General features: G+C 47.1%; 7 protein-coding genes across 7 annotated transcripts; 2 read left to right on the forward strand and 5 right to left on the reverse strand.

Annotated features, from left to right (window-relative positions):
• Positions 1–4,143: 4,143 nt before the first annotated feature.
• AO090005000551 (uncharacterized protein) lies at positions 4,144–4,812 on the forward strand (the record flags this gene model as incomplete). The annotated part of the gene is made up of 1 exon (XM_001817549.3): positions 4,144–4,812. One exon carries the CDS (start codon positions 4,144–4,146, stop codon positions 4,810–4,812), a length of 669 nt encoding a protein of 222 aa, XP_001817601.3.
• A 396-nt stretch (positions 4,813–5,208) lies between these two features.
• Positions 5,209–5,828, reverse strand: AO090005000550 (uncharacterized protein; the record flags this gene model as incomplete). Its single annotated transcript, XM_023234052.1, has 4 exons — positions 5,209–5,216; positions 5,332–5,394; positions 5,442–5,687; positions 5,741–5,828. The coding sequence occupies 4 exons, from the start codon at positions 5,826–5,828 to the stop codon at positions 5,209–5,211; spliced, it is 405 nt and encodes a 134-aa protein (XP_023089003.1).
• Positions 5,829–6,115: 287 nt separating this feature from the next.
• Positions 6,116–6,876, reverse strand: AO090005000549 (uncharacterized protein; the record flags this gene model as incomplete). The annotated part of the gene is made up of 3 exons (XM_001817547.3): positions 6,116–6,253; positions 6,312–6,509; positions 6,568–6,876. The coding sequence occupies 3 exons, from the start codon at positions 6,874–6,876 to the stop codon at positions 6,116–6,118; spliced, it is 645 nt and encodes a 214-aa protein (XP_001817599.3).
• Positions 6,877–10,043: 3,167 nt separating this feature from the next.
• AO090005000548 (uncharacterized protein) lies at positions 10,044–11,593 on the reverse strand (the record flags this gene model as incomplete). The annotated part of the gene is given in 5 exon segments (XM_023234053.1): positions 10,044–10,795; positions 10,862–10,916; positions 10,973–11,163; positions 11,181–11,417; positions 11,470–11,593. 5 exon segments carry the CDS (start codon positions 11,591–11,593, stop codon positions 10,044–10,046), a joined length of 1,359 nt encoding a protein of 452 aa, XP_023089002.1.
• Positions 11,594–12,617: 1,024 nt separating this feature from the next.
• AO090005000547 (nuclear transport factor 2 family protein) lies at positions 12,618–13,079 on the reverse strand (the record flags this gene model as incomplete). Its single annotated transcript, XM_001817545.1, has 1 exon — positions 12,618–13,079. One exon carries the CDS (start codon positions 13,077–13,079, stop codon positions 12,618–12,620), a length of 462 nt encoding a protein of 153 aa, XP_001817597.1.
• A 1,144-nt stretch (positions 13,080–14,223) lies between these two features.
• AO090005000546 (zinc-binding alcohol dehydrogenase family protein) lies at positions 14,224–15,270 on the forward strand (the record flags this gene model as incomplete). The annotated part of the gene is made up of 1 exon (XM_001817544.1): positions 14,224–15,270. The coding sequence occupies one exon, from the start codon at positions 14,224–14,226 to the stop codon at positions 15,268–15,270; it is 1,047 nt and encodes a 348-aa protein (XP_001817596.1).
• A 3,669-nt stretch (positions 15,271–18,939) lies between these two features.
• AO090005000545 (aromatic ring-hydroxylating oxygenase subunit alpha) lies at positions 18,940–20,263 on the reverse strand (the record flags this gene model as incomplete). The annotated part of the gene is made up of 2 exons (XM_001817543.1): positions 18,940–19,354; positions 19,422–20,263. The coding sequence occupies 2 exons, from the start codon at positions 20,261–20,263 to the stop codon at positions 18,940–18,942; spliced, it is 1,257 nt and encodes a 418-aa protein (XP_001817595.1).
• Positions 20,264–22,633: the final 2,370 nt, after the last annotated feature.

Here is a 22,633-nt window from a genome sequence, read left to right on the forward strand (position 1 = left end):
TAATCTCTATTTATTTAAGGTAGATATCGATCTGGTGGTATAAGATCTTAGTGCTGGGCTAAAACAAATTTAATATAGGCGGTACAAACCATTAGAGCGGTACCACACACTCTTCGTCTCCCAGACACCATTGAGATTAAATTCTGCCAGTCAAAAATCTATTCAGGTAGGCGGGAGAGTTAGTACGGGGTATTATGTAAGGTCTAAACCTAATTAGGAATATTGCCTTATGTGACGATGACTCCTAAACCTATTATTAAAATGATTGTGGTAAAATCTCAAGAGTGAAACATACTATGTCCTGTTAAGGAAACTATCGATCATTCGAGTTGGATACGAAAATCTGACTATTCTCCGTAATCCAACTACCAATAAAACATCTGCATCACATTCCTGACCCTGGTTTCCAGAACCCTTAAGTGGAGAGAACACGGTAATGTTTTCGATATCATCTACTTAGCAGATGAACGAAAGATACATCGCAAGTTCAATATACCAGTAGTCCTAGATGCTGGGAAGTTGAAATTGAAGACATTGAAAGATTCAGGAAAGACAATCGGGAATCAAATCTCTACTAAATACATCGAATAGAGCTTCATATAATCGCCAAGTCCAAAGACTATTTACAGCAACGATTACATCCATTGAGTGTCAATCCTATGACTACAGCATTTCCCAATCAAAGAATACAAGGCAAGGGTTTCCACCCGGCAGATATCGTGAGTCGGCACGGGAAAGGGTACGAACTATTCGTAAATTCTAGCTAGATTGTCCACGTGGGAAAGTGGAGTCGGTCCTAAGCGAGGACCCTATGTGTCAAACAGTGGGTCCCAATCCACAGAATGTCGAGAGATCAAACTGTAACTAAAGCTGATGCGTGCATAGTTTAGTTTGCAATATTCAGGGGTAATCGACCTGAGCTACACAGAACTTCACTAAGGACTGCCCTTGTGCCACGAAAGTATTGGATCGCATGGTTACGATGTAACTGTTGTACGGATAGTATAAATGAGCTCTAAGACTGGACTATGCGAAATGCCACAAACTTACTGATTTAAGCCTTGTACTACTCTACGATCTAATGGTACGCAAACCCTGTGGGACAAGGAACGACTGTGCGTAAGTGCAAAGTGGAGATCCTCTCGTTCTCAACAGTTTTCAGTGGTGCTCCTATGTCGGTTTGAATCCCGAACCACGAGTCATTTTTTTTTCTCTTCTTTCGGTTAGGCAGCGTGTAAAGGTCCACTTTGTACGGAGTACACCAAACTCTATCCAGTGGGCTTGATATATAGGCCATATTAGTGGTGTGGTTCGAAATCTGAAACATCGATCAAAACTCGCTTAGTACACCAAGCCAGCGGCTTCCCTTCCCAAATCCCATCAGCCGTTCGCCATATACGTCACAAGGCGTCTAACTTTCGGTCAAACTTCCTATTCAAGTTATTGCAGTCTCACTGACGCTGGGGATAGTTCGTGTCACTTAGACGTCAAATATATGAGGGTTACATTCTTCGAGATGGAAGGTCGTTCCAGATCCAGGCTCAATTGCCACTAGACTGTAATTGTATCCGAGGTTGAGGTAGTAGAATATACTATTCTCGGGGACGCTGTATGATATATAAGTAATTGGTATCTAGGGTATCTAGAATTATCTTATATGAACCGCTTCTCCAATTTTCTCTTCCCAGCTTTATAACATATATGCTGCGCCTATGTGATAAGTTAACCTACAGAAGAATGGCAGGGCTGTGAGGTGATTGCACGCAAACCCTTCTACTTTGTGATTGCTCCGAGAACTCCAATATGACAGTAAGCCGACTCGCTTCACCATAGTATGGCAAATGACTAGCAACTTACACATAGTGACTTAGGCCGGGTACCGAAGCAATGATTGCACCACCAGTCAAGCCCGAGAATGGCGAGGGCAACAGTGTCTAGTTGCAATCAAGAGATTCGCATCCTTTGGTGTGGGTAGCACAGCGGTTACAAGCAAGGCCACGAACGTGTCAAGAGACAAAACCAGCCCTAGGCCTAGGTCTAGCACGCCATTGAATGACTGTTCGCCTTGGGAAATCAGTCAAGTCCCACGAACTCCTTGTTCTATTATGGATTCCCGTTCGTCCCAAACTTAAACCTAGTCGCGCAATTTATACAGTGAATATACTAATAAATCGCACAGCAACTATTCCCGGTTGGTATCCTATCGACGACAATTCTAGCAGTTCAAGCAACGCTAGGTCAAGTGAGAACCCTTTCCTCAAGGCTATCCTCAACCCAATCCCAGCGACAAATGCTCTTTCCAATAAACGAGGATATAAAAATTGTCAAAGAATGGCGGATACCCCAAGTATAACTACTTGAAGAACAACAGGGATAATTCGAAGTCTCCCGCAACTGTGCCTGTACCTGCCAAAGAGCTGATGTCTAAAATGGGAAAGCCTCTGCCAGTGCTCCCAACGGAGGCGACAAACTCATCGACTATGGCGTCTCCACAAAAGTCTCCTACATCGAGCAACTGTTGTTATCTCACACCACAACAAGGATCCAAGCAACTCGTATACCTTTGTAGACGTCAGCTATCGTCATCCACAGGAAGCTCCCTTCGCAGGGAACCTTCACCAGGAAGAGCTCCTTCGAATGCACCTGCTGCGGAACAAGAGCGACGGAGTAAAATCGAATACCATGTTAACGTGCAACAAGTTGCACCTACTATGCTTCATCTTGGAGTGATCTCAGCCAACGCTCACTTGACCCTGCCAGCTCCGGAATTAAAAGAACTTCAAACCCATGCGAAGCGCCAGGCCGAGCAGCTGAAAGTCCTAAGCAAACATGAAGTCGCAACACTTTCACAGGTATGCTCTTCCAGACCATCCAAATCATTTCTTCTGAATGAGGATTAGTCTGACAAATAAAAGGAGCTAGTTACGATGGAGGAGTACTGCAAATATCTCCAAGACAGATGCACCTCCCTTAAATCAGATCGCCGCATTCTCCAAGAGCAGAAAATCCGAGATCTCACATCTGCAACTTGGATTGGTCCGAAATGGAAAGGTAGAATGCTGGAACGCGAGCAGGAATTAATGGATATTGATCTTTCCATTGACAGATGGACTGGGATGTTGGAGCATGCGGTGGAAAATCGAGTCACCATACGCCATAGACTGTTGGAACATATTGCTGCGATACTAGCCGTCGAGTCGCCAACTGTATTGCCTTCGCAATACCTACAATTTAATACGAATACCATCCCGGGTTCCGCAGAAATGTCCCAGCAGAGGATTCAATCTATCCCGATTTTTGCCGACTCAGGTATTTTTACAGCAGCAGGCTATGGCAGTGGGTACAGAATATAATAAAACTCGACATTTGGGAAAGTGCACTCGCGGCTGAGAACGGAGGTTCAATGTGTAAAGAATATGTACCAGAGAAGACTGTATAGAACAGGTAATATAGAACAAAAGCCGTTGCACACAGTACCCGGCACCATATTACTCGCTGCACAAAGGAGATATATTATATTTTCTATATGGCAAATGCATATCATAAATGCCTCATGAGTTGTACTACTATGGTGTATGAAGGGTGTGTGAAGAACTTGGTCTGTTCTCCTTTATACTCGTAGCTCATCCTGTCAATCTATTTTTTAACTTGTGTGACAAGTTTATTGTCTCTGCGTTGTACTATTTACTCTTCCTTTACACTATAGCTTCTGTATCTATATTTATTCTGCAGGTGCATGTAATAATCTATTGACCGCGCAGAAGCTACACACCGAAAGGCTAGTAGTTGGGTGGGTAACCACCAGCGAATCCCTCCTGCTGTATTTTTTTTTTTTTTTTAATTGATTAATTATTGGTTAGTAGCCAATAAAAGATCCCCGCTAGTGACCTGTTATCAGCCTAAGCCTCACTTTCAGCTCAGCTGACACCTGCATCTAGGGTTACAACTTACCGCGCCCTAGCATATACAATTTGTCAGCAGGATTGAAAGTGAACGAGGATGTTAACCATGGTCAAAGCCAGTCAGCAAGGATATATGTATATAAGCCCCAGAGTATCTATCTGTCCTACTCATTAGTTCAAGTTTTTTTGATACCAAAGTCAAGTACCACGGAAAATGATCAAAGCAGTCTTCTTTGACTTCATGGGCACGTGCCTAGATTGGCACAGCGGAACCATCAAAGCATTGCCACAATCCATTTCAGAAAGTGAAAGATCGGATATCGCTCTGAAATGGCGTCACGACTACTTCGACGCTAACGCCGCACGTATCGCTGCCGGCGAGCCTGTGGAGGATATCGAAATCACCCTTGCAAGGACTCTTGATGCTTTATTAGAGAAGTATGCAGCACACAAACATCTTTTCGATCGAGAGGCCAAGGAACAATGTATAGCTGCTTGGCACTCAATGCCGGCATGGCCGGATGTCGCCCCAGCCCTTGAGCAGCTAAAAGCAGAAGGCTATGAAATATTTGTCCATGCGAATGGAACCACAAGATTGCAACTCGATCTCTGCAAATCATCGGGTCTATCCTTCCACATGCTATTCTCTAGTCAGCTGCTTGGTGTGTACAAGCCTGCGCCAGAGAGCTACCGTGAGGTATTGCGATTGGTGGATGTGAAACCGGAGGAAACCGTGCTTGTTGCCGCGCATGCCTATGATGTTCGTGGAGCGAAGGAAGTGGGGATGAAAACGGTATATGTCCACAGGTGGACTGACGATATCCATGAAGATATGGAGATTATCAAAGGAGAGAATGACTTCTTTCTCGAGGATATGACAAACCTTGTCGGGGTTATTCAGCAGCTTTGAGTTTCACTTAATATGACTAGACTATCAATGAATATAAGACAACCACTATTTCAACGCTCGCATCTTGAGCTATTCGCTGGTTCCTGCTGGTTGCAGTGGATTACAAGGAGAAAATCAAAGCCCGAAGATTTGATACTGTCAAGCACTAGACTAGTAATGTGTTGTCATAGCTGACAGCCAATGTCATAGAACCTTCATTAGTAGCCCATAATTTTGTTTACTTCCTCCGCCAGTTTCGCAGACTTCTCGTTCTTAATACTGGGTTTGATAGGACTGAGTCCCATTGCCTCCCTACCGGCCTGCGACTGGACGTCACCGACTTGTGCTCTATCAGAGAACTGGGACTCGCCAACGCCACCTGGGAAGTCTGGTGGAGGGGTTCCCTTCAGAAAGGCATCACGTTGCTGTGCAACGTATTGCTAAGCTATGTCAATAAATGCTTCTGTGTAGCTGCTGGCGTAGCGAATTATCTCACCGCGTTGTTAAGGGTCAGTGGAACGGATGGAATGTAAAACACACAGGCATCCGTGTCTCCTGTGTTTTCACCCTCCGTGCCGTGTATGGTGTCGGCACTCCAGAACACTATAACAATTAGCTTCGTGGAATAGACCTTGTCATGGGAGACGTACCAGTATCACCAGGATCAACGGTCGGATACGGTATCATGGTTTTGTGGAGCATTAGGTGGGGATGGTGGTCTGGAGTATGCTCTTGGGCAGTTCCTGGATTTGCTCCATGCAGATAGACATTGCCTTCATCATCATCCAGGGAGAACTTCCAACCATCTAAAGAACTCTTTCGAGTGGGCTTGAAAAAAGGTCGAAGCATCCAATATGCAGTGGAGGGCTGCAAGATGGGATGAACCACAAGAGTGCCTGTTATGATGAGGTGTCAGAGCGGAGCGATGTTCTATTGATGAGCAACGAACCTTGCTGTGGACCATGCCGAGATAGCCCGAGCCAACTCTGGAAGGCTCTAAAGACTGAGCACCCCCCTGGCGCTTCGTACATGTTCATATTCGCATCGAGGCGGCCAGTTAGATCCCAGGGATCGTATTCCTGCCACTGCCGGGCTGTTAGTGCTGTACTAAGTGGCGGAATTGCAGAAGATATCTTACCTTTCCTTGGAAGATCTTGCGATACACATGGTTGTAGGCGCGATCCTCCCATCTTTCAACTCCTCCACCGTCGACGTGCGGGGGAAGCGCAAATTTCTTATCCCCAGGTGGGCGGATCTGGACACGGTCACAATAGGTGAGCGGCACCGAGAGATCAACTACCTCCGTCAGCTGGCTGTAATATATTTACGAAGTGGGGTCAGCATTACTCTTTTGACCGGCATCTGCGGAGTAGAGCTGATTCATCCATGATTGTGCTGACAACATATTGGGGTGCGACCTTGCTTTTACTTGGGATGGACTCCAATACGATTCGTAAATGATCTGGTCCAAGTTAGTCGAAGCACCAGTACTACCTATATAAGACTGTATCCTTCCTTACCTTCTTGTCTGCATCAGAAGGGAAGCCCGGGAATTGGTGTGCAGCAAAGTATCGGCGGACATCAGACAGAAGTCCTTCAGCTTCATCTTTCGGCACCACCCCTCTGACGACAGCGACACCGGTTCGTCGGATTGCTGCAACAGTCTCCGGAGATACGCTGCCTGTGCGGATGTCGGAATAGTTCAGCTGGGGAATAATCTGCTACTTTTAGCATGTGACCAGTTGCCAGGTAGTTAGTAAGGTACCATAAACATACAGACTCTCTCTTAGAGGCAACTTCTTCGGTGCGCACTTTCAGAACCTCAACTAGTTCATCCCACGACTTTTGAATCTGCTCTTCGAACCCGGTAGTCAGGTTCCGCTTCAGCTCTCGGAAACGTTCAGGTAGAGGCGGGATTTTTCTGCCAGAGAATGTTGAGAAGACCGAGGAAATATCGCCCTCCTTCTTGTCCTTTCGAGTGAGCGGTGCCGCGTCAGTTGCTAGGAGCCGTTTGGCTGTGCCCGAGCACCTTCCAGCTCGAAAGGTAGGACACTGGAAACACTTGGATGAGACAGCCCTGTTCATGATGAGTTTTGGTTTATCGCTTGAATTACTTTGAACGGAATCGTGCACTTCTATCCAGATTTATATACTCTTACCACTGCAGATTGGCTCCTATCCGTATTTGGTAATATGCCGACGGTAAGTTTAGTAGGATGCATCCGGTGAGCCCAGAGGAGCAGGCTACCGTGAAAGTAATAACTCACATTCAATATTCAAGCAGAATAACAGCAAGGGTCTTCCCTATACCGACTACTTCATTCTACAGTACAGTACACGGGAGTCATGGCGGGAAGTATCCGGATTGGGAAATCGGACCGCCCCTATATTAACTACTGTAATGCGGAGTATAGTTGGTTCTCATTATCTTAAGCTTTGACATGATACCCGCTATGTCATTGTGCCAAGCAGTATCAAGTAATTGATAAATTAATCATAAGTAATTAATAAAATATATGTACTCATATCAAGCGACTTGATATTTGTCACGCGTTGTGTCTATTGCCCACCTATTCTCCCTACACTGAAGAATATGACCTACCCGCAATACTTCCCTATATTGGCTGTGATTTGTTTTGTGTAGTAGGAAAATATTGTATCCACCCACTCCTTTTGTATACGGAAACGAAAATTGAGTTAGATAAATGATATCCTATGAACCCTTAGGGAGGGCGGCATACTTCCTGGTTCTGCGCATATGGAATGTCTACTCTAGTTCCGGATGATCAAAGCGCTAATACTCAATAAATTATTGTATTCATGCCATATTGTGTGAGTATATATATCGGAGATATCAAACCGGGTGGAACCAAGCCCTGTCATGTAGTGCAAAACGCTGCTCCCAGTAAATATCTTATGGCTGATACGGCTTTGTCATTCTGTTGTTCATATTAACTCTACCATTATAAAACCGGAATATCAAGAATTCTCAGGCCCCCCTCCAACAACCGCGACATCCGTATCAAAGTAGTCCAAAATGTCCAAATCCGATACTGGATTGGAGAAATGTGCATCGGGAGAGTAAGGTGAAGGCTGAGAATGCATGAGACAGTATGTACTCTGCACAGTGGGTTCTACTTCTTCGGATTAAGCAAAATCTTCAATTTCTCTGCTGTGACGAGATAACTTACCCGGCGCCCATCTCCAAGAAGCGCTTCGCAGATATGATGGTTCTTGATTTTGGTTACCATTTTTGCCACCTTCCTCCTTACTATCCTGTTCGTAGACAAGACGTTCTGCCAAGTCTGCCATACAGGACGCAGAGGAGTACACTCCTCCCAGCGACCGTAATATAGCACAGTTGTCGAGGACCTGTTTCCTGGCCCGCTCTTTGAAGAGTAGTGTCTTGCTTCTTAGCATGGTATTCCATGACACACGCAGTGATAGGCCTACCGCATACGGAATAACTGGGAGTAATGGTAACTGGCCGTAAAACTCCTCGCCCACGATGTACGTAATTCTGGATGCTGCGAGGGCCTGTCGTGGATGAGCCTCGGATGAGCAGCTGCAGGCGCTAGTCGAAGTACTTGAAGGACAGGCTACAATGGCGACGGCATGATATAAGACCTCAATTGTTGCTGTTGCTATCTTTAGACCCCAACGCCGACATAGATCTCATTCAGGGGCGGCATACCTATCAGGGGCACTGGAATACTAGATGTATCAACCTGCCCCAACAAATGCTCAAATGACGGAAACGAGCCTTCCCAGCCACCATAGTCTGCCGTTCGGGAAAGGTCAACCGCACGCTCCAGAAGCAGGATGGTGCGCAGGAAAAGCTGAAAACAAGGCTCTTGTTCAGCTACCCAGGAGGTTAGGCGATTGCCAAAATCACGTCGATGGAATTGTGCTGGGTACCGTGAGCATGCCGTGTGGATGGTATCGATGGCAAAGAGACAACATAGCGCTCTAGTGGAAGCCTGCTTCTTTTCTGGTGTTGTGTGACCGTAATAATGGAGACCGGCGGCATGCGCATGAGAGATGGCGTGAGATAGAAGGTCTGTTGATTCCTGTCGGTTTCCGGAGAACAGTTTAAAGAGTGACAGGAGTGACAAAGATTGAATTAAAATTAGTTTATCCTGCACGAGGCTCAGCGTGTTCGAGGACTTGATTGCGTTTGAAATCATTAAAGAGAAATCAGCTGGGTAGGCGGCGACGTGTCGAAAATACTGCCCAGAACTGGGATGCACACTAGCCGCAATACAGATTGACAGGGACAGGAGTATTTTGTCTGCGGATTTGGCTGGCTTAGATCGATAATTGTCGTAGTCAAGCACTGGGAAAATGGGGTGGATAGTCTCCATATATATGCGGAGAATGGCCTCCATATCATCGGGAGCTGGCAGTAAATGGAAACATTGGCCGTAAGGTGTCAGATAGTTCGTGTAAGAGAAATTGTTTGATCTCAGGGTTGTGGCTGCGGGATAGGAGTCGCCGCTCGTCGTCGGCAGCCATGCCCTAAGAGTGTATTGCTTGGTGACTTCTGAGCTGGAGGCTGGACTTACCATATTCGTAAACAAACCTTTAGTGTCCCAGTCGCCGACAGGATAAAACGCATCAGCGAAGGAAGCCTCCGGAAATTGCCCTTGTATATCAGGCAGCGTCGTATTCTCAGAACCAATGAATATCGATCGCTCTTGCCCTGTCTTTAAACACAATCTATGAGCTGCCGCAGTATCTTGGGAAGTTCGCAGCCCAGGTAGCTGCGGAGGCTTTCTAGATTCATGGATGCAGCACTCCTTGCACTGGCGACTGGATTGACGACCCCTCATACCAACCAAAGTAAAGTGCCTGCTTCTACCTTCCATACTCAAAGTATAGTTCCCGACGGCAGTCCGCTGGCTGGTTGAAGAAAAGCATGGAGGACAAGGGTTATTGTCTTGACCATTTGCTGCGAGGGCCTGTGCTCTTCGCGGACTTTCCTAAGCGGGAAATTGGCCCGCCGTAGCCCTAATATCCCTTGACTTGTTACACACTCTGCGTCGCCGCATGGACAAGGACCGATCTGTCGCCCAGTGTAGCATGTCGTGTCATCTGTCAGATACTTGGCCCTAGCTTCTAAGGGAGAATCATGTGGTAGAATGGTTTGGATATTAGATGTTTATCTATATGGTTTCAGGATTGTCATACTACATAAACACGCATACCAAATCACTGCCTAACAAAAAGTCTTCTAGAAAAAGATCTACCGTTCAGGCCTTTCCCTCAGCAACTATTTCCATGTGGGCAGCATCGGCCTTATCCTGCGCGTTCATGATATCGAGCTCACACTCAATATAACGGGTTTTACGGTTCGCGGATGTAGCGTCAGGGTTCCTGATGATCAAGAGTCCTTTATTCTCAATAAAGAAACGGTCGATATCCTCCAACGGGCGATTGGGGGTCTCAGGATAGAAGAAGTAAATAAGCGGGATGAAAGAAAAGTTGAAAACCGTCCAGATGATGTAGAACTTCCAGCCCAATGTCTTGATGCCAATGGGTGTGATCTCAACTACCATAAAATTGAACGCCCAGTTCGTGGCAGTCGCAATCGAGACTCCCTTTGTTCGCATACTCAGCGAATTCAACTCTACAGGGAGTAACCATGGGATTCCCTGGAAGCCACAACCAAAGGAAAGATAGTAAAAGAAGAAAGCAACGGAAGCGGAGGCCACCTTTTGCTTGGGGCCGTATTCCTCCATCTCGTTGAAGCGAATCAATACCGTAATAAGGAGATAACATATACCTTGACCCAGAGAGCATATCATCAATATCTGGCGGCGACCAAATCGCTCAATATTAGGGATAGCGAAGATACCAGACAGAAGATAAGAAATCGATTTACACGCGGTGAGAAGACGTGCAAGACGATTTGACAGGCCAACGGACTCTATTAAGAGAGTGGTCAGATAGTAGGAGGTGACATTGATTTCCGCCAACTGTTGCATGGTTTGAGAACCTGCTCCTAAAAGCAGTCGTCAGATAGCTCCAGTGCCTCTTTGGTGTCCCGTTTGGCCACGCAGGAGTTGACTCCAGGGAATACAGTTCTCTCGTTCATATTGGACGGTAGCAGTAATTGTGGTGTGCTGAGTGAGGGACTCAAGAAGCCAGGAAACTGTTCCAAAAATGTTTATATAAAGACAAATTGGAATGCAAGAGGGAATCGCCAGGTAACTAGTCCACTAAGGAAAGAGAAGGAAAAGGTCATCCAAGTGGACAGAGAGTAACCGGCGATGCACATAATCAACTCGATCGCCACCAGTTTCCCCCTCCATTTTGCTTGAGATGTTTCACCCTGCCAAATGGGTGCCGTAGCTGTATTGATACCGTTGCCTATCCAGCAACAATACGGCCAACGATCATTTGTGGGACACCGTAGGCGGCAATCTGGAGTATGGCGCCAATGGACATGATGATGGTTCCCCATAGAATAGATTTTTTTTGACCAAGTTTCTCCCCCAATATCATTGAGGCAATGGCACCGAAAAAGCAACCAACATCGTACACCGCAGTCACAGTTGAGATTATCGAAGTTTTTCCGTCGAGATGTAAAACATCAAGGAAATCATCAGTAACAATGACACCGCCTAATATAAATCAGTTTAACATGTTCCCGGAAGTACGCTGATCAGTCCACACCGAAGACAACCTGGTCATATCCAAATAGGGTCATATCTGTGGCACATGCAATGGTGATCCAAAAAGTGAGCCAGCCTCCTTTGAGGCCAAAATATGGCTTCCTGGTCGAGCTTGGGTCAGGCATCGTCAAAACTAGATTTCCTTGGCCCTGTAGAAAAGATAAGAATGAACTGATAGGGGTCGCAGAGAGTAGGCGGTGGAGGAGGAATACTGGTGGAGATAAACTAGCATTACTAGCAAGGGGAAGGGAAAGAGAGTTGTTATATATTACCAACATCGGCTACCCCACCCCTTCATCTGGAGCAGGCTTCCTAGAGCTCTAGGGCCCTCCGCAATCAATCTATTCCCTGTAATCACACCATTATCCCCAAAGAGTATCTATTATATGAGGTATCCTCTTGAGAGTCTTTACGTTGACCAGGTCGACAGGGTAGAGCGGATAGGTTTCTGTATAAGGTTAGTTTGAAGGCGGGAAGCCTAACTGGGTATGACTCGATGCGTATCTGAAAATGAAGAAAAAGTAGGACACCTGTCAGATCGGCGATATTTGGTATTACCAAGTAATCTAGGCCTAAACCAAAAGGGGTAGAATTGATGGGCAATTAGGTCTGATTCTTCCTATCTAACTGCCTGCTAGCCGTATTCGTGATTGCTGTATTCTACGGCTGACAACATCTATAACTTGCCCTAAGTAAGCACAGTCATACTAATGCTATTGTATGTTTATATTATATGAATTAAGGTCATTCACAGATTGACGAATCAGCCGTCCCTGGTATAACTGACCTGAGGTTTTATATGCCGGCTGAAGTTGCAAATGCTGTAAGGATGTTTGCTACAACGGGGTTTGCTACTGGGAAAAGCCTGATTCTGTGTACAGACACATCATGGATGGTATTGGGGATATGAAGATATAAGTTGATGTATAAACCTTTGTGAGACTGGGGTTTCAGAGAAGTGGTGGCCAATGAACCGATAACAAACACTAGAACGACTCTTCAAACACTCAAATAGCCCAACAATAAAGGCCTTTCCATACCATCACTGAGGTTAGAAAAGTAGATCTACCCATACTGTAATCATAGCATAAACAACAACCAATCCACCATGCCCCATCCTTCATCATCCACTAATAAAAACCCCAACCCTCACTCAAGCACAACCCCCCAATCCCCCTCCGCCCAAACAATCTTCAACTTCCAATATGCAATCTTCCACAACCCATCCCCCTGATCCTTCACAACATCCATCTCATACAAACTCCCCGCCAAGAAATACTTCGTCCCAGCCTGTATGCCCTCCCCGGGCCGATAATGCTGCGCCAGGGCCGACGCAGTCAATGACCCCTTCTCCTCACCCTCGTGGACATTCACCCGCACATTATTCATATAGTGAATAGTATCCAGCTTCGAGATCTTGTCGTAGCAGTCTTTGTGGATTGACTCGAGACCTTCGAGGAGTCGGCCGTTGAGGTCGAATGTGGCATCTTTCGTGAAGGCTGAGTCGAAGAGGGCTGTGTCGGCGGTGTCGAAGCCGGTGACGCAGCGGTAGAGGGCGTCGGTTATGGCTTCGCGGGTGGTGAGGGATGGGAGGGTTGTTGGGTAGGTCATTTTATTTTGGTGTTTGTGAGTTTGGAGATGTATAGGGTTTGGTTCTGGGTTGGTTCTGGGGTTTTCCTTGTATGTTGTGCGGTGGTGTGTATGAGGTTGAGTATGAGTGGGATGTTATATAGATCAGGGTGGAGTCTATGTATCTCTAGCATCATGGCATGATGCAAGTCGGAATCTTGTTTACTTCCTGTATCTTGGTAGTGGGTGCCTGAGGCGGACTTTGAGTGGATATAAACCTGGCTTTGCGTAAGTCCGACGGGTTAACTCCGTAGTATAGGAATGGATGTGAATAGTAGATCCATGTTGTTGGTGATGGGGCTAGTTTAGGGCTTGAACAGGGGTAGGTTTAGTGTACGCTATCGACATGGTTAATGATTGGATGTCTGGTGTTTACAGAACTATATCGAGAGTATTATAGAATCTGTATTCTACTAGTACTACAACATGGTGGAGATGTTAGAGGGAAGGTCATTATCAATATAGGAGATATTAAAGGCAAGATTGCAGAACAATAACCTCATAGCTGGAAGTAACAGGACTTGCTCACGTCCAATATTCCAGTCTATCGTTGCCGCCAAGAACATCGCAGTCTGAGCGGAGATAGCGTGCCCTCGGAGATAATGCTAACACCCGGCATAGAGATAGTCAACCGGGTATAGCCCTACGGCATATCCTATAAGATGCCTTAGGTGTCCGGACATTGTGGGGTAGTGGAATCGGATGCTTTCAAGGCCAACAAATGTCAGAATAGTAACGCAGAAAAAGAATCAGGAACTTGAATCTCTCGTCGATCTTATATGAATATCTGATTATGTCGAAAGTGCCGTGCGGAGACTAGTCCTGATTGGGCGATGTCCCCCATCTCCTCCACCAAACAGTCGATGAATCATTGAACGATTGCATCAATTGGAAGACGGGGTGATTATAAATCATGCCGTGGGGAGTCTCCCAGCTCACGATACCTACCACCGATTGGCCATAGAACTGGTAACTCAAGGTGAAATTGAAGTCAATTTGTAATACATGGGGAGGAATTTCTAAGCCTTTCGTTGAATTTCTCGATTCCAGCAATATATTTAAGCTCCTACCTGCCAGCCTTGTTGCACCTTATCATCCACTTTAACATCTACACCTCACCTCCAAGATGACCACCCAGAAAGCCATTGTCGTTACCTCCCCGCAACAGGAGAGCCTGGTAACCGATCGACCCATTCCCGCTCTCCGCGATGATTACATCCTGGTCAAGACGGTCGCCGTCGCCCTGAACCCCACCGACTGGAAGCACATTGCATTCCTTGCCCCGCCCGGCGCGTTAATCGGATGCGACTACGCCGGCATCGTCGAAGAGGTTGGAAAAGCCGTCAAAAAGCCCTTCAAAAAGGGTGATCGCGTGTGTGGATTCACGCACGGAGGAAACGCCGTGCAGCACGAAGACGGAGCTTTTGCCGAGTACATCGTCGCCAAGGGAGATGTTCAGATCCGCATCCCCGATAACCTCAGCTTCCAGGAAGCGGCCACGCTGGGCGTGGGTATCTCGACGGTGGGGCAGGGTCTGTATCAGAGCTTGAAGCTTGCGCTGCCGTCGGAGCCGATTAAGGAACCGGAGCCGATTCTCATTTACGGTGGCTCGACGGCTACCGGTACGCTGGCGATTCAGTTTGCTAAGCTGTCTGGTTATACGGTTTTGACTACTTGTTCACCGCATAACTTCGATCTGGTTAAACGGCTCGGCGCGGATGCGGTCTTTGATTACAAAGATCCTAATTCGGCGGCGGAGATTCGCAAGTACACTAATAACAACCTGAAGTTGGTTTTTGATACAATTTCGCTGGAGGCTAGCTCAAAGTACTGCGAGCAGGCTATTTCCACTGAGGGTGGTGATTATGGTGTTCTCCTCTCTACATCTATCGATCGTGAGAATGTCACTACTCGTTTTACACTCGCCTACACTATTATCGGCGAAGAGTTTAAATTCGGCGATAAGGTCTTCCCTGCCAGTGCGGAGGACAAGGCATTTGCCGAAAAATTCTGGACTATTTCAGAGAAGCTGTTGGCTGATGGCAAGGTCAAGGTCCACCAGCCGAAGGTGAACCCCGGAGGTTTGCAGGGTGTCTTGGAGGGGCTGAAGCTCTTGAAGGAGGACAAGGTCAGCGGGGAAAAGCTGGTGTACAATGTTGCTGAAACGCCCTAGAATCTTCCTTTGCTTGATATCCTTAAGACATAGTTCCATAGGCCGCTTAATGTACGAGACAGTTCACCAACTAGGTGGAATGCAATACTTATACCAATACATCTCCGTATCAGCGTCTTTGAACCTCTGAATCCTGTTAACTACCCCATCGTCTCCACCATCTGCGCCCAGCATAGCAATACTTTATCTAACTGAATATTATCACAATCATTGAAGCCGTTGAGTCCCGGCTGGTAGAGACTCTTATTATCGCCTTTCGGTTGGGATTCTTCATTATCTATTATTATTCTAGTTTGAGCTCCATCGCTGGTCCGCGTCTATCCGTTCTCCCCAGCTTCGAAAGATAAGAGAAGATAACAGCTGTTTAAAAAGACACGGGTTGTCCTTGAATAAATAGTATCTATATATAACCCCGCCGGGATTTCTGGAGTATCGCTACGTGGCTGGTATATCGGCGGTGGGGAAAGAGGATGAAGCCTATGGCCGAGGCCCTTCTTATCATTCGTATAGAAAAGAGGCAGCGGCAGTGATGTTGGATCATTCGTTGGATAGGAGCCAAGACAGGGTTGGTTGGCGAATTCTGCGACGGTTGGTAGTAGAATGCCAGGTGCAATATAGCGAAAGGGGATCTTTTGTGTGGAGAGACCCATGAGAAAGTCGTGCGCAAAAGTGTTTGGTGGTAGATTGATTGAGGCAATTAAATGATCGCTTATTAACTATATTATATATTATGGTTAACCAGTACTTGTCGCTCTTACAAACTGCCCCTCTCATCGCCCATGAGATACCCTGTGGTGCAATAAAGCCACACAAACCGACCGGGGTATAATTCCTTGACCTAGGTCTCGAAGAACGCATCAGGGTCATTGAGGCTACTTATCCAGTAAAATAGGGCAGGTCTATCCATCCAATCACTGGGTCCATCCTTGGGATTGAATAGGGCCAATTTCAAGCACTTAATAAGAGAAGGGTCTAAAGTTTAGTTTCTGCAGTCGTCGGCGATGGCCAAAAATACTCCCCCAGGTGATATGTGATTCTTGGTGATATCCTCTCCATGACAGGCGATTAATCTCATCGTGTAATGCTGCGCACCGCTCATAATCCATACGGCCTAGTTTCCGCACTGGATTGGATGGGGTGATGCGCCGTTCCTCTGACATCTTCGTTCATCTGACGTAGGGATGGATTGATCGAATGTGAGTGACGGGAAGGGGAGGTAGGCAATATATCATCCATAACGTGCCAATTCTTGGCAAAGCTTGCGCTAGCTCTTGTGATGTTACATTACAACTCGTTCACTTTTGTTAGCCATCAAATGGAAACCCGTGTCCCCCGTGCTTGTATACGTGGAGATTCATATCTCACGTAGTCCTGTTCCTACCGGATATAATCGCGACCCGTCCAGGTCTGCAAATTCGCAAAGCAAAGTTTAGCGGGCTCAGGGTAGGTATATTGATGGCTCTATATCATAACGTGTTCGACATCGTCGTCAACCGAGTATTCACGTTGAACGATATGATCTCAATCATAAGTTCCGTCCAATCAACATGGGTACCGAAAATAGTTTAGACTGTCTGAGCTCTAGGGATATCTGAGCTAATCCCTCCTTGGAATAGCTCGTTTGCCGACACGTGACTGGGATGCCTTGAAGGGGACTCCTTCAGAGGCACTCCGTACAGGAGTCATGATTCGTCAAAGAAAAGGAGAAAGTGAAACGTAAGTTTAAATGAGACTGCACCTCAATGCGCAAGTACGGCGCCTGAAAAGAGAGACTGTGTCGTGGCCGTGAAACCCCGCTGTAGAATGTCCCCCTACTATAGGGGCATCAACGTTCAGAAAAGAATCAGGGATGATTTTTGGATCATCATGGATTGTCAGCGTCTTGCCAGCAGCCCTTGAACGATGATTTGCCGGTGGTTTGTGGGTGGATGGACGAAAATGTGGTTCTGCAGCTATTGCGCAATCGACGTGGGCGCCGAGGATGCTCCCTGATTGGCTGAGACAGTGGATGAGGAGCTGTCAAGCGATTTAGGGTGGGCACTAGAGATGTTTGGTAAGTATAAGAAAGCGGAAGGGTGTATACGGAGACTCTGGAGGATATCTGGACCAGAAATGATAGTGATGCAAATGGTGTTTGTGTTTGCACATTCAAAAACCGGTTTTCCTATCGCGGTGTGACGCAGCCAATGATACCGATCAATTGCTTCGGCGATTGAAAGACTCCGGCGGGAGTCGCCGAGAAAACAAATGTCACCGTGAAGCTCAGGAATGCCACCACTTCCACTCCCTTACCTCGTCCCTCACCTAAAGGACTGCCCCAGAGTGCTTGATGGCCCCTTCCCCGGCAGAGAATGGAAGACCGGTCCGACCATCACCTCCATCGGGATGATGAGCCCGTCACTTCCGACACGCGCACCGAACCCAGACCTCCGTCGCCGACTGCCACAGGTCATTCCCGCGGCGAAGATCGTGTCGAACGAGACGCTTTAGAACTCCATGAAATTGAGACACAGCCTGACCATGAATTCGGCTCCTCAACAGCATCAATCTCCTCCGGCGAATATCGCATTACTACTCGCCGGACGGCATCCCGCACCAGTCAACGCACGGAGCGAAGTCGAGCGCCACGTAAGGGGCTCTTAGGGAAGGTTCAACGATTCTGGACACGCAACGTGGTATTGACCGTGCCCCAGAAAAGTAACCGCGATCACTTTGGTAAGCTTATTACTTTCTCCATACCTCCACTTTTGTACAGACTCGACCTCAATTACAGTCGGGCCACGTTACTAGATCTATCTCTTCCTGCCTTCCTTAACCTTTCCCCCTGTTATTTCCTAATTATAAGGGGAGCGCCTTCTAACGATGCTAGCCCTGGAGCGGACATTCCTCGCCTATATCCGGACATCAGTTATCATAGCGATGCAAGGCGTACTAATCGCCCAGCTCTTTCGCCTTCAACAACAGCCTTCCCCCACTGATCAATTGACATACTATGAAGTGGCCATCCCACTTTCAGTAACGTGCCATTGCATTGCCATCATTGTGGCAATGATTGGAGCGTGTCGTTTTTGGAAACAACAGAATGCTGTTGCATTGGGAACCGTTTATGCTGGCGGTTGGGAGTTGAATTGTATCGGACTGCTAATTGCATTGGTAAGAGAATTCCTTTAGCCACTAAGTGAACCAGAAAGAGGCGCAACAGTAGCTAATCGCACCTAGATAATTTTGGCGCTTTTTGTCTTATCGATTGTGATCATTGTTGAACTTGAATAACACGTAGCAAGAGCTCGAAAAAGTACTAGACTTGTACAGGACGGCTATAGGTTGTCGATCAATAAAATAGCATTTAGAATTCGCGTCGAGCAGAGAGGCAAGACGATTTTCTTGAAAATCTAATGAAATCACGCTTTGACATTTACACCTTATCAAGAAATATATCTCTTGTCATGAATCTCATACATGATTTCTTTTACGATAAAATGCTAGATGTATCTTATTTAACGATGTATTGCAATCTAACCCAAACAGAGACCTAGCACTAACTATGATCGAAGAGAGACATCATACATGACTCATGGTAAAACTCGCAAAATCGCTCCAAATGCATGCAAACGAACAAATGAGGGGATAACAAAAGAAGAAAAGCATCATACGATCCGTTTCATCTCATCACCACGCCAAAACCTCCTTCTGGGCTCCACAAGCGAGACCCGAGCAGATCTCCTCATCTTTGGCGCTGACCTTGGCGTCATTGGGCAACTGCTGCCTCGCGGGCCAGATCTCCCGGCCCTCCTTCTTCTCGCGGTCAAAGTGCTCCGTGACAACCTCACGACAGGTGCTCTGGAAGAACAGGGGAGCCTTCTCATACTTCGGGTGCAGCTCGCCATTGACAAAGACACCCCGGTTGAGATTCTTCTGTGCGTTGTTGCAGAGAACCTTGTCTTCTCCCATGACACGCGCATACATGTCATTGATCAGTTTGAAGTCCTCTTCCTTTGCGTCCTTGTGTCTCCAGATTTCGTAGGCCATGGTCGAGCGGTTGGGACCCTTCGGAAGGAACTTTTGGACCATCATCCAATGTTTCCTACATGCATGAGTCAGAGACGTTGTCAAATTTAAGGTTGTCGATCACGAGGGGGAGTCAAACTTACGTGACAGTCATGGATGAGTTGGGGAAGTAGTAGGTACTCGCGGTGTTCAGACCTTTCTGGATCTGCTCTGGTGTAGATTTGCAATGGTGCTGAATATGTCCGTCTTTGACATCGCTGTCAAACGAGTCCAGATTAAGGAATGCCGGAATATCTGCGTGAGTGGTGGGGCAGTGATAACACTCGTTGAAGTTGTCCGCCAGAATCTTCCAGTTGTAGTCGCCCTCCATCTGGTAGGTATGGTCGAATTCGTATTCCTCAAAGTTGATGCCGTTCTCTTTGTACCGCGCCTGCTTGTCGACGTCCTCGAAGTGCTCCTCCCAAGGAACTTCGGGCACTTCCTTCGCGTCCATATTCACCCAGATGAAGCCGTTGACATCGACCTTGACGTGGATCCGGAAGAGACCGTTCTTCTCCTTATCGAAACCATCCAACTCCTGGTAGCCGGGCGCCTTGGCCAGCTTGCCGTTCAATCCGTAGGACCAGCCGTGGTAGCGGCATGCGATGATCTTCTTGTTTCCGCAACCCTCCTCCTCGATGACGGGATACGCGCGGTGTCGGCAGACATTGTGGAAGGCGTTGATGTTTCCCTGTCGATCACGGTTGATAACGAAGTCGAATCCCGCGACTTCGTAGCGGAGCCAGTCCCCTGCCTCCTTGAGACGCGAGCTGTGGGTGATGAACAACCATCTCCTCGAGAAGATCGCACGGCGCTCGAGCTCATACATCTCCTGAGCGGTATACCATGATGCCGGCAGAGCACGGACGGGGGTAGGCTTAACCTCCGCACCCTTAGTAGTGGAGGCCTTGCTGCCGAAGTTGAAGTAGTGAAGCATAGAAGCCATGGCTGCTTGTGAAGAGAGAAGGTCACAGTAGAGTGTCCAAGATTTGCTTCTGTTCGCGATCTTGATAGACAGACTTCTCTTGCCGTGGTGACCAGAGAGCCCTTTTTATGTCCATACTGAGACGCCTTCTGACATTACCTGATCGTAATCTGGCCTTATCAAGCTCCACCATTGCTACTATGAATATGACACATGGCTAAACTGGATTTGGAATGGGGAATGAGAGCATTGATAGGACATTTGGGATGGTTATGGACTCAATAACCCCATGGGGTAAGAAGCTCACTTGAAATGGGCATGTTTTAACCAAAATCAGGAGTGGAGATCCATAATTGGGACTTGCGGCACTGGAGCCGAGATGCTCATTGATAGTCGGACCCTTTCCCGCGGCACGCCCGAGAAAGGCTGGCAGGCGTCGGCTTTCCCGACGACTCTTTTATCACCCACATTTCCAGCTTCACTGGGCTATTTTGAGGCGGTCTGACGCTTTCCCCTCCACACTTTTCGTTCCTATCTTCAGGTATCCACTTCTATCTATTCCTTCTGCTGATATGCGCGGACTATGCGATCATTGGTCTGATATGTAACTCTATGTATCAGCTATCATTTGCCACAGCACAATCACCAACAACGGAATTGAAGACATGGAACATGTCATAATGATTCAAAGAACAAACATATCTGGTACCCAACCACAATTCTCTACAAGCTATACAACAGCTGATCCTGCCATGCCAGCGAAGGAACAAGGAAAAAGGTCCTCCTCGCCACAGCATCAATCCTTCCAAGGTCATGTGAGGGAGACGCTGGAATATTTTTCCCAAAACGAACAGTAAAGGTACCAAACGCAGTTATCTCAGCAGTCTGGTGACATCTAGACAACGCAATCAAAACAAGCAACAATCATAGCTTCTAGTCGGGACTAAACCCGACACTAAACCCCTCCTCGTCGGTTCTCCCGTGCAGACAAAAGGGATCCACTTCATTCATCGCCGAAATAGTGGGTCTGTTCCAGCGCCGTGCCTGGATCTCTGCCACTACCCAGATAAGATACTCCTAGTGCTGCATCAAGGATGCACCGAGTAAACTGGTTTGGGCATGCGGAATGAGAACATACTTTTACCCCTCAATAACTATAACTCTAATAAGGCTATTAGTCTAGGGAATGTGTGTGCTATCTGCGCTTGCTGCGTTAGGCCGTCATACTGACATGAACGTCCCCACATATCAATGCCCGACCCCCGCGCTCCAATGCCGAATAGGTATGTGTATTATCAAAAGGTAGGCTGACAGCGACTTTGCCGGGTACAAGCCGAGATTGAATGTCTCGGCTGGCCGCGGGAGGAGGTTAGTGTCTCCGCCATGCTGCCCATAACGCGGTGAACTAAGATCAAGGGATGACCCGTAGGATTCTTCAGCGCGACGGCAGCCAAGGATGGGTATAATCACCACTCTGTATTGGATGTAGTTCTACGGAGTAGTCTTGTAGACATCGTTTCATGAAGTTGAATCAAGGAATTATACATGCATAAGATCATCAAGCCCGACGATGAGTCTTACCCCCGTAGGACCGGTCTGCGACCATTTCGAAAAGGAAGCTTGCGCGGGTGATCCACGGGGTATACCACCTAAACAAGACCTTTGTCTTCGGATTTCTCTATGATTATTCCGTGGTCGAGTCTCTTGGCAGTGGAGAAATGATCCTCTCGGCTTCTGTCCCTGCTATCCTTGTCAATATTGCGCCGGAAGAGAGACACAACATCTATTCATCTGTATGGTGTTCGATACATTGATATCAGAGGTGGCTGCACTGCCAATTCTATGCAGACGAAGAAAGTATACACGTCTTGCTCTACAATCCGTCGCAGACCCTATCGATAATTATTCTAACCATAACCCTTCCCTCAATGAGTTCGAAGATAACACCCCGGATCACCGTGACACAGAGAAAGCACAAGCAGATCATGAAAACAAAACACATCAGCGACTGCATAGGACATTACCCTATAAGGCAAAAAGAAACTAGACATTAAACGGCAATAACTCTACCTCTATAGCCATAACATGCTTCCCACAATATACGCAGCAAAAGGCACGCTCAACTTCCTCGTCAGTATATCTTAAAGCCATTTACCTCCATCACCGATAAAGACAAACCAGTTATCCCCCGACCCAGTTATACTCAAGCTGGCCCTGTCCTTGTGACGTTCAGGTGCATGCATTGCATTGAAGATTACCGTGGTGCCGGCATAGTTTCGTTATGACGAATACTCTCATAGAATCAAACTATTGGTATTCCCTGTCCGGTAAGCCGATATCTAATCCTTTGATCGGGTGGCAGGGCCTACCAGTGTCTGAAGAATACTATGC

Source organism: Aspergillus oryzae, chromosome 1, assembly GCF_000184455.2.
Source record: "Aspergillus oryzae RIB40 DNA, chromosome 1".
Lineage (NCBI taxonomy): Eukaryota > Fungi > Ascomycota > Eurotiomycetes > Eurotiales > Aspergillaceae > Aspergillus > Aspergillus oryzae.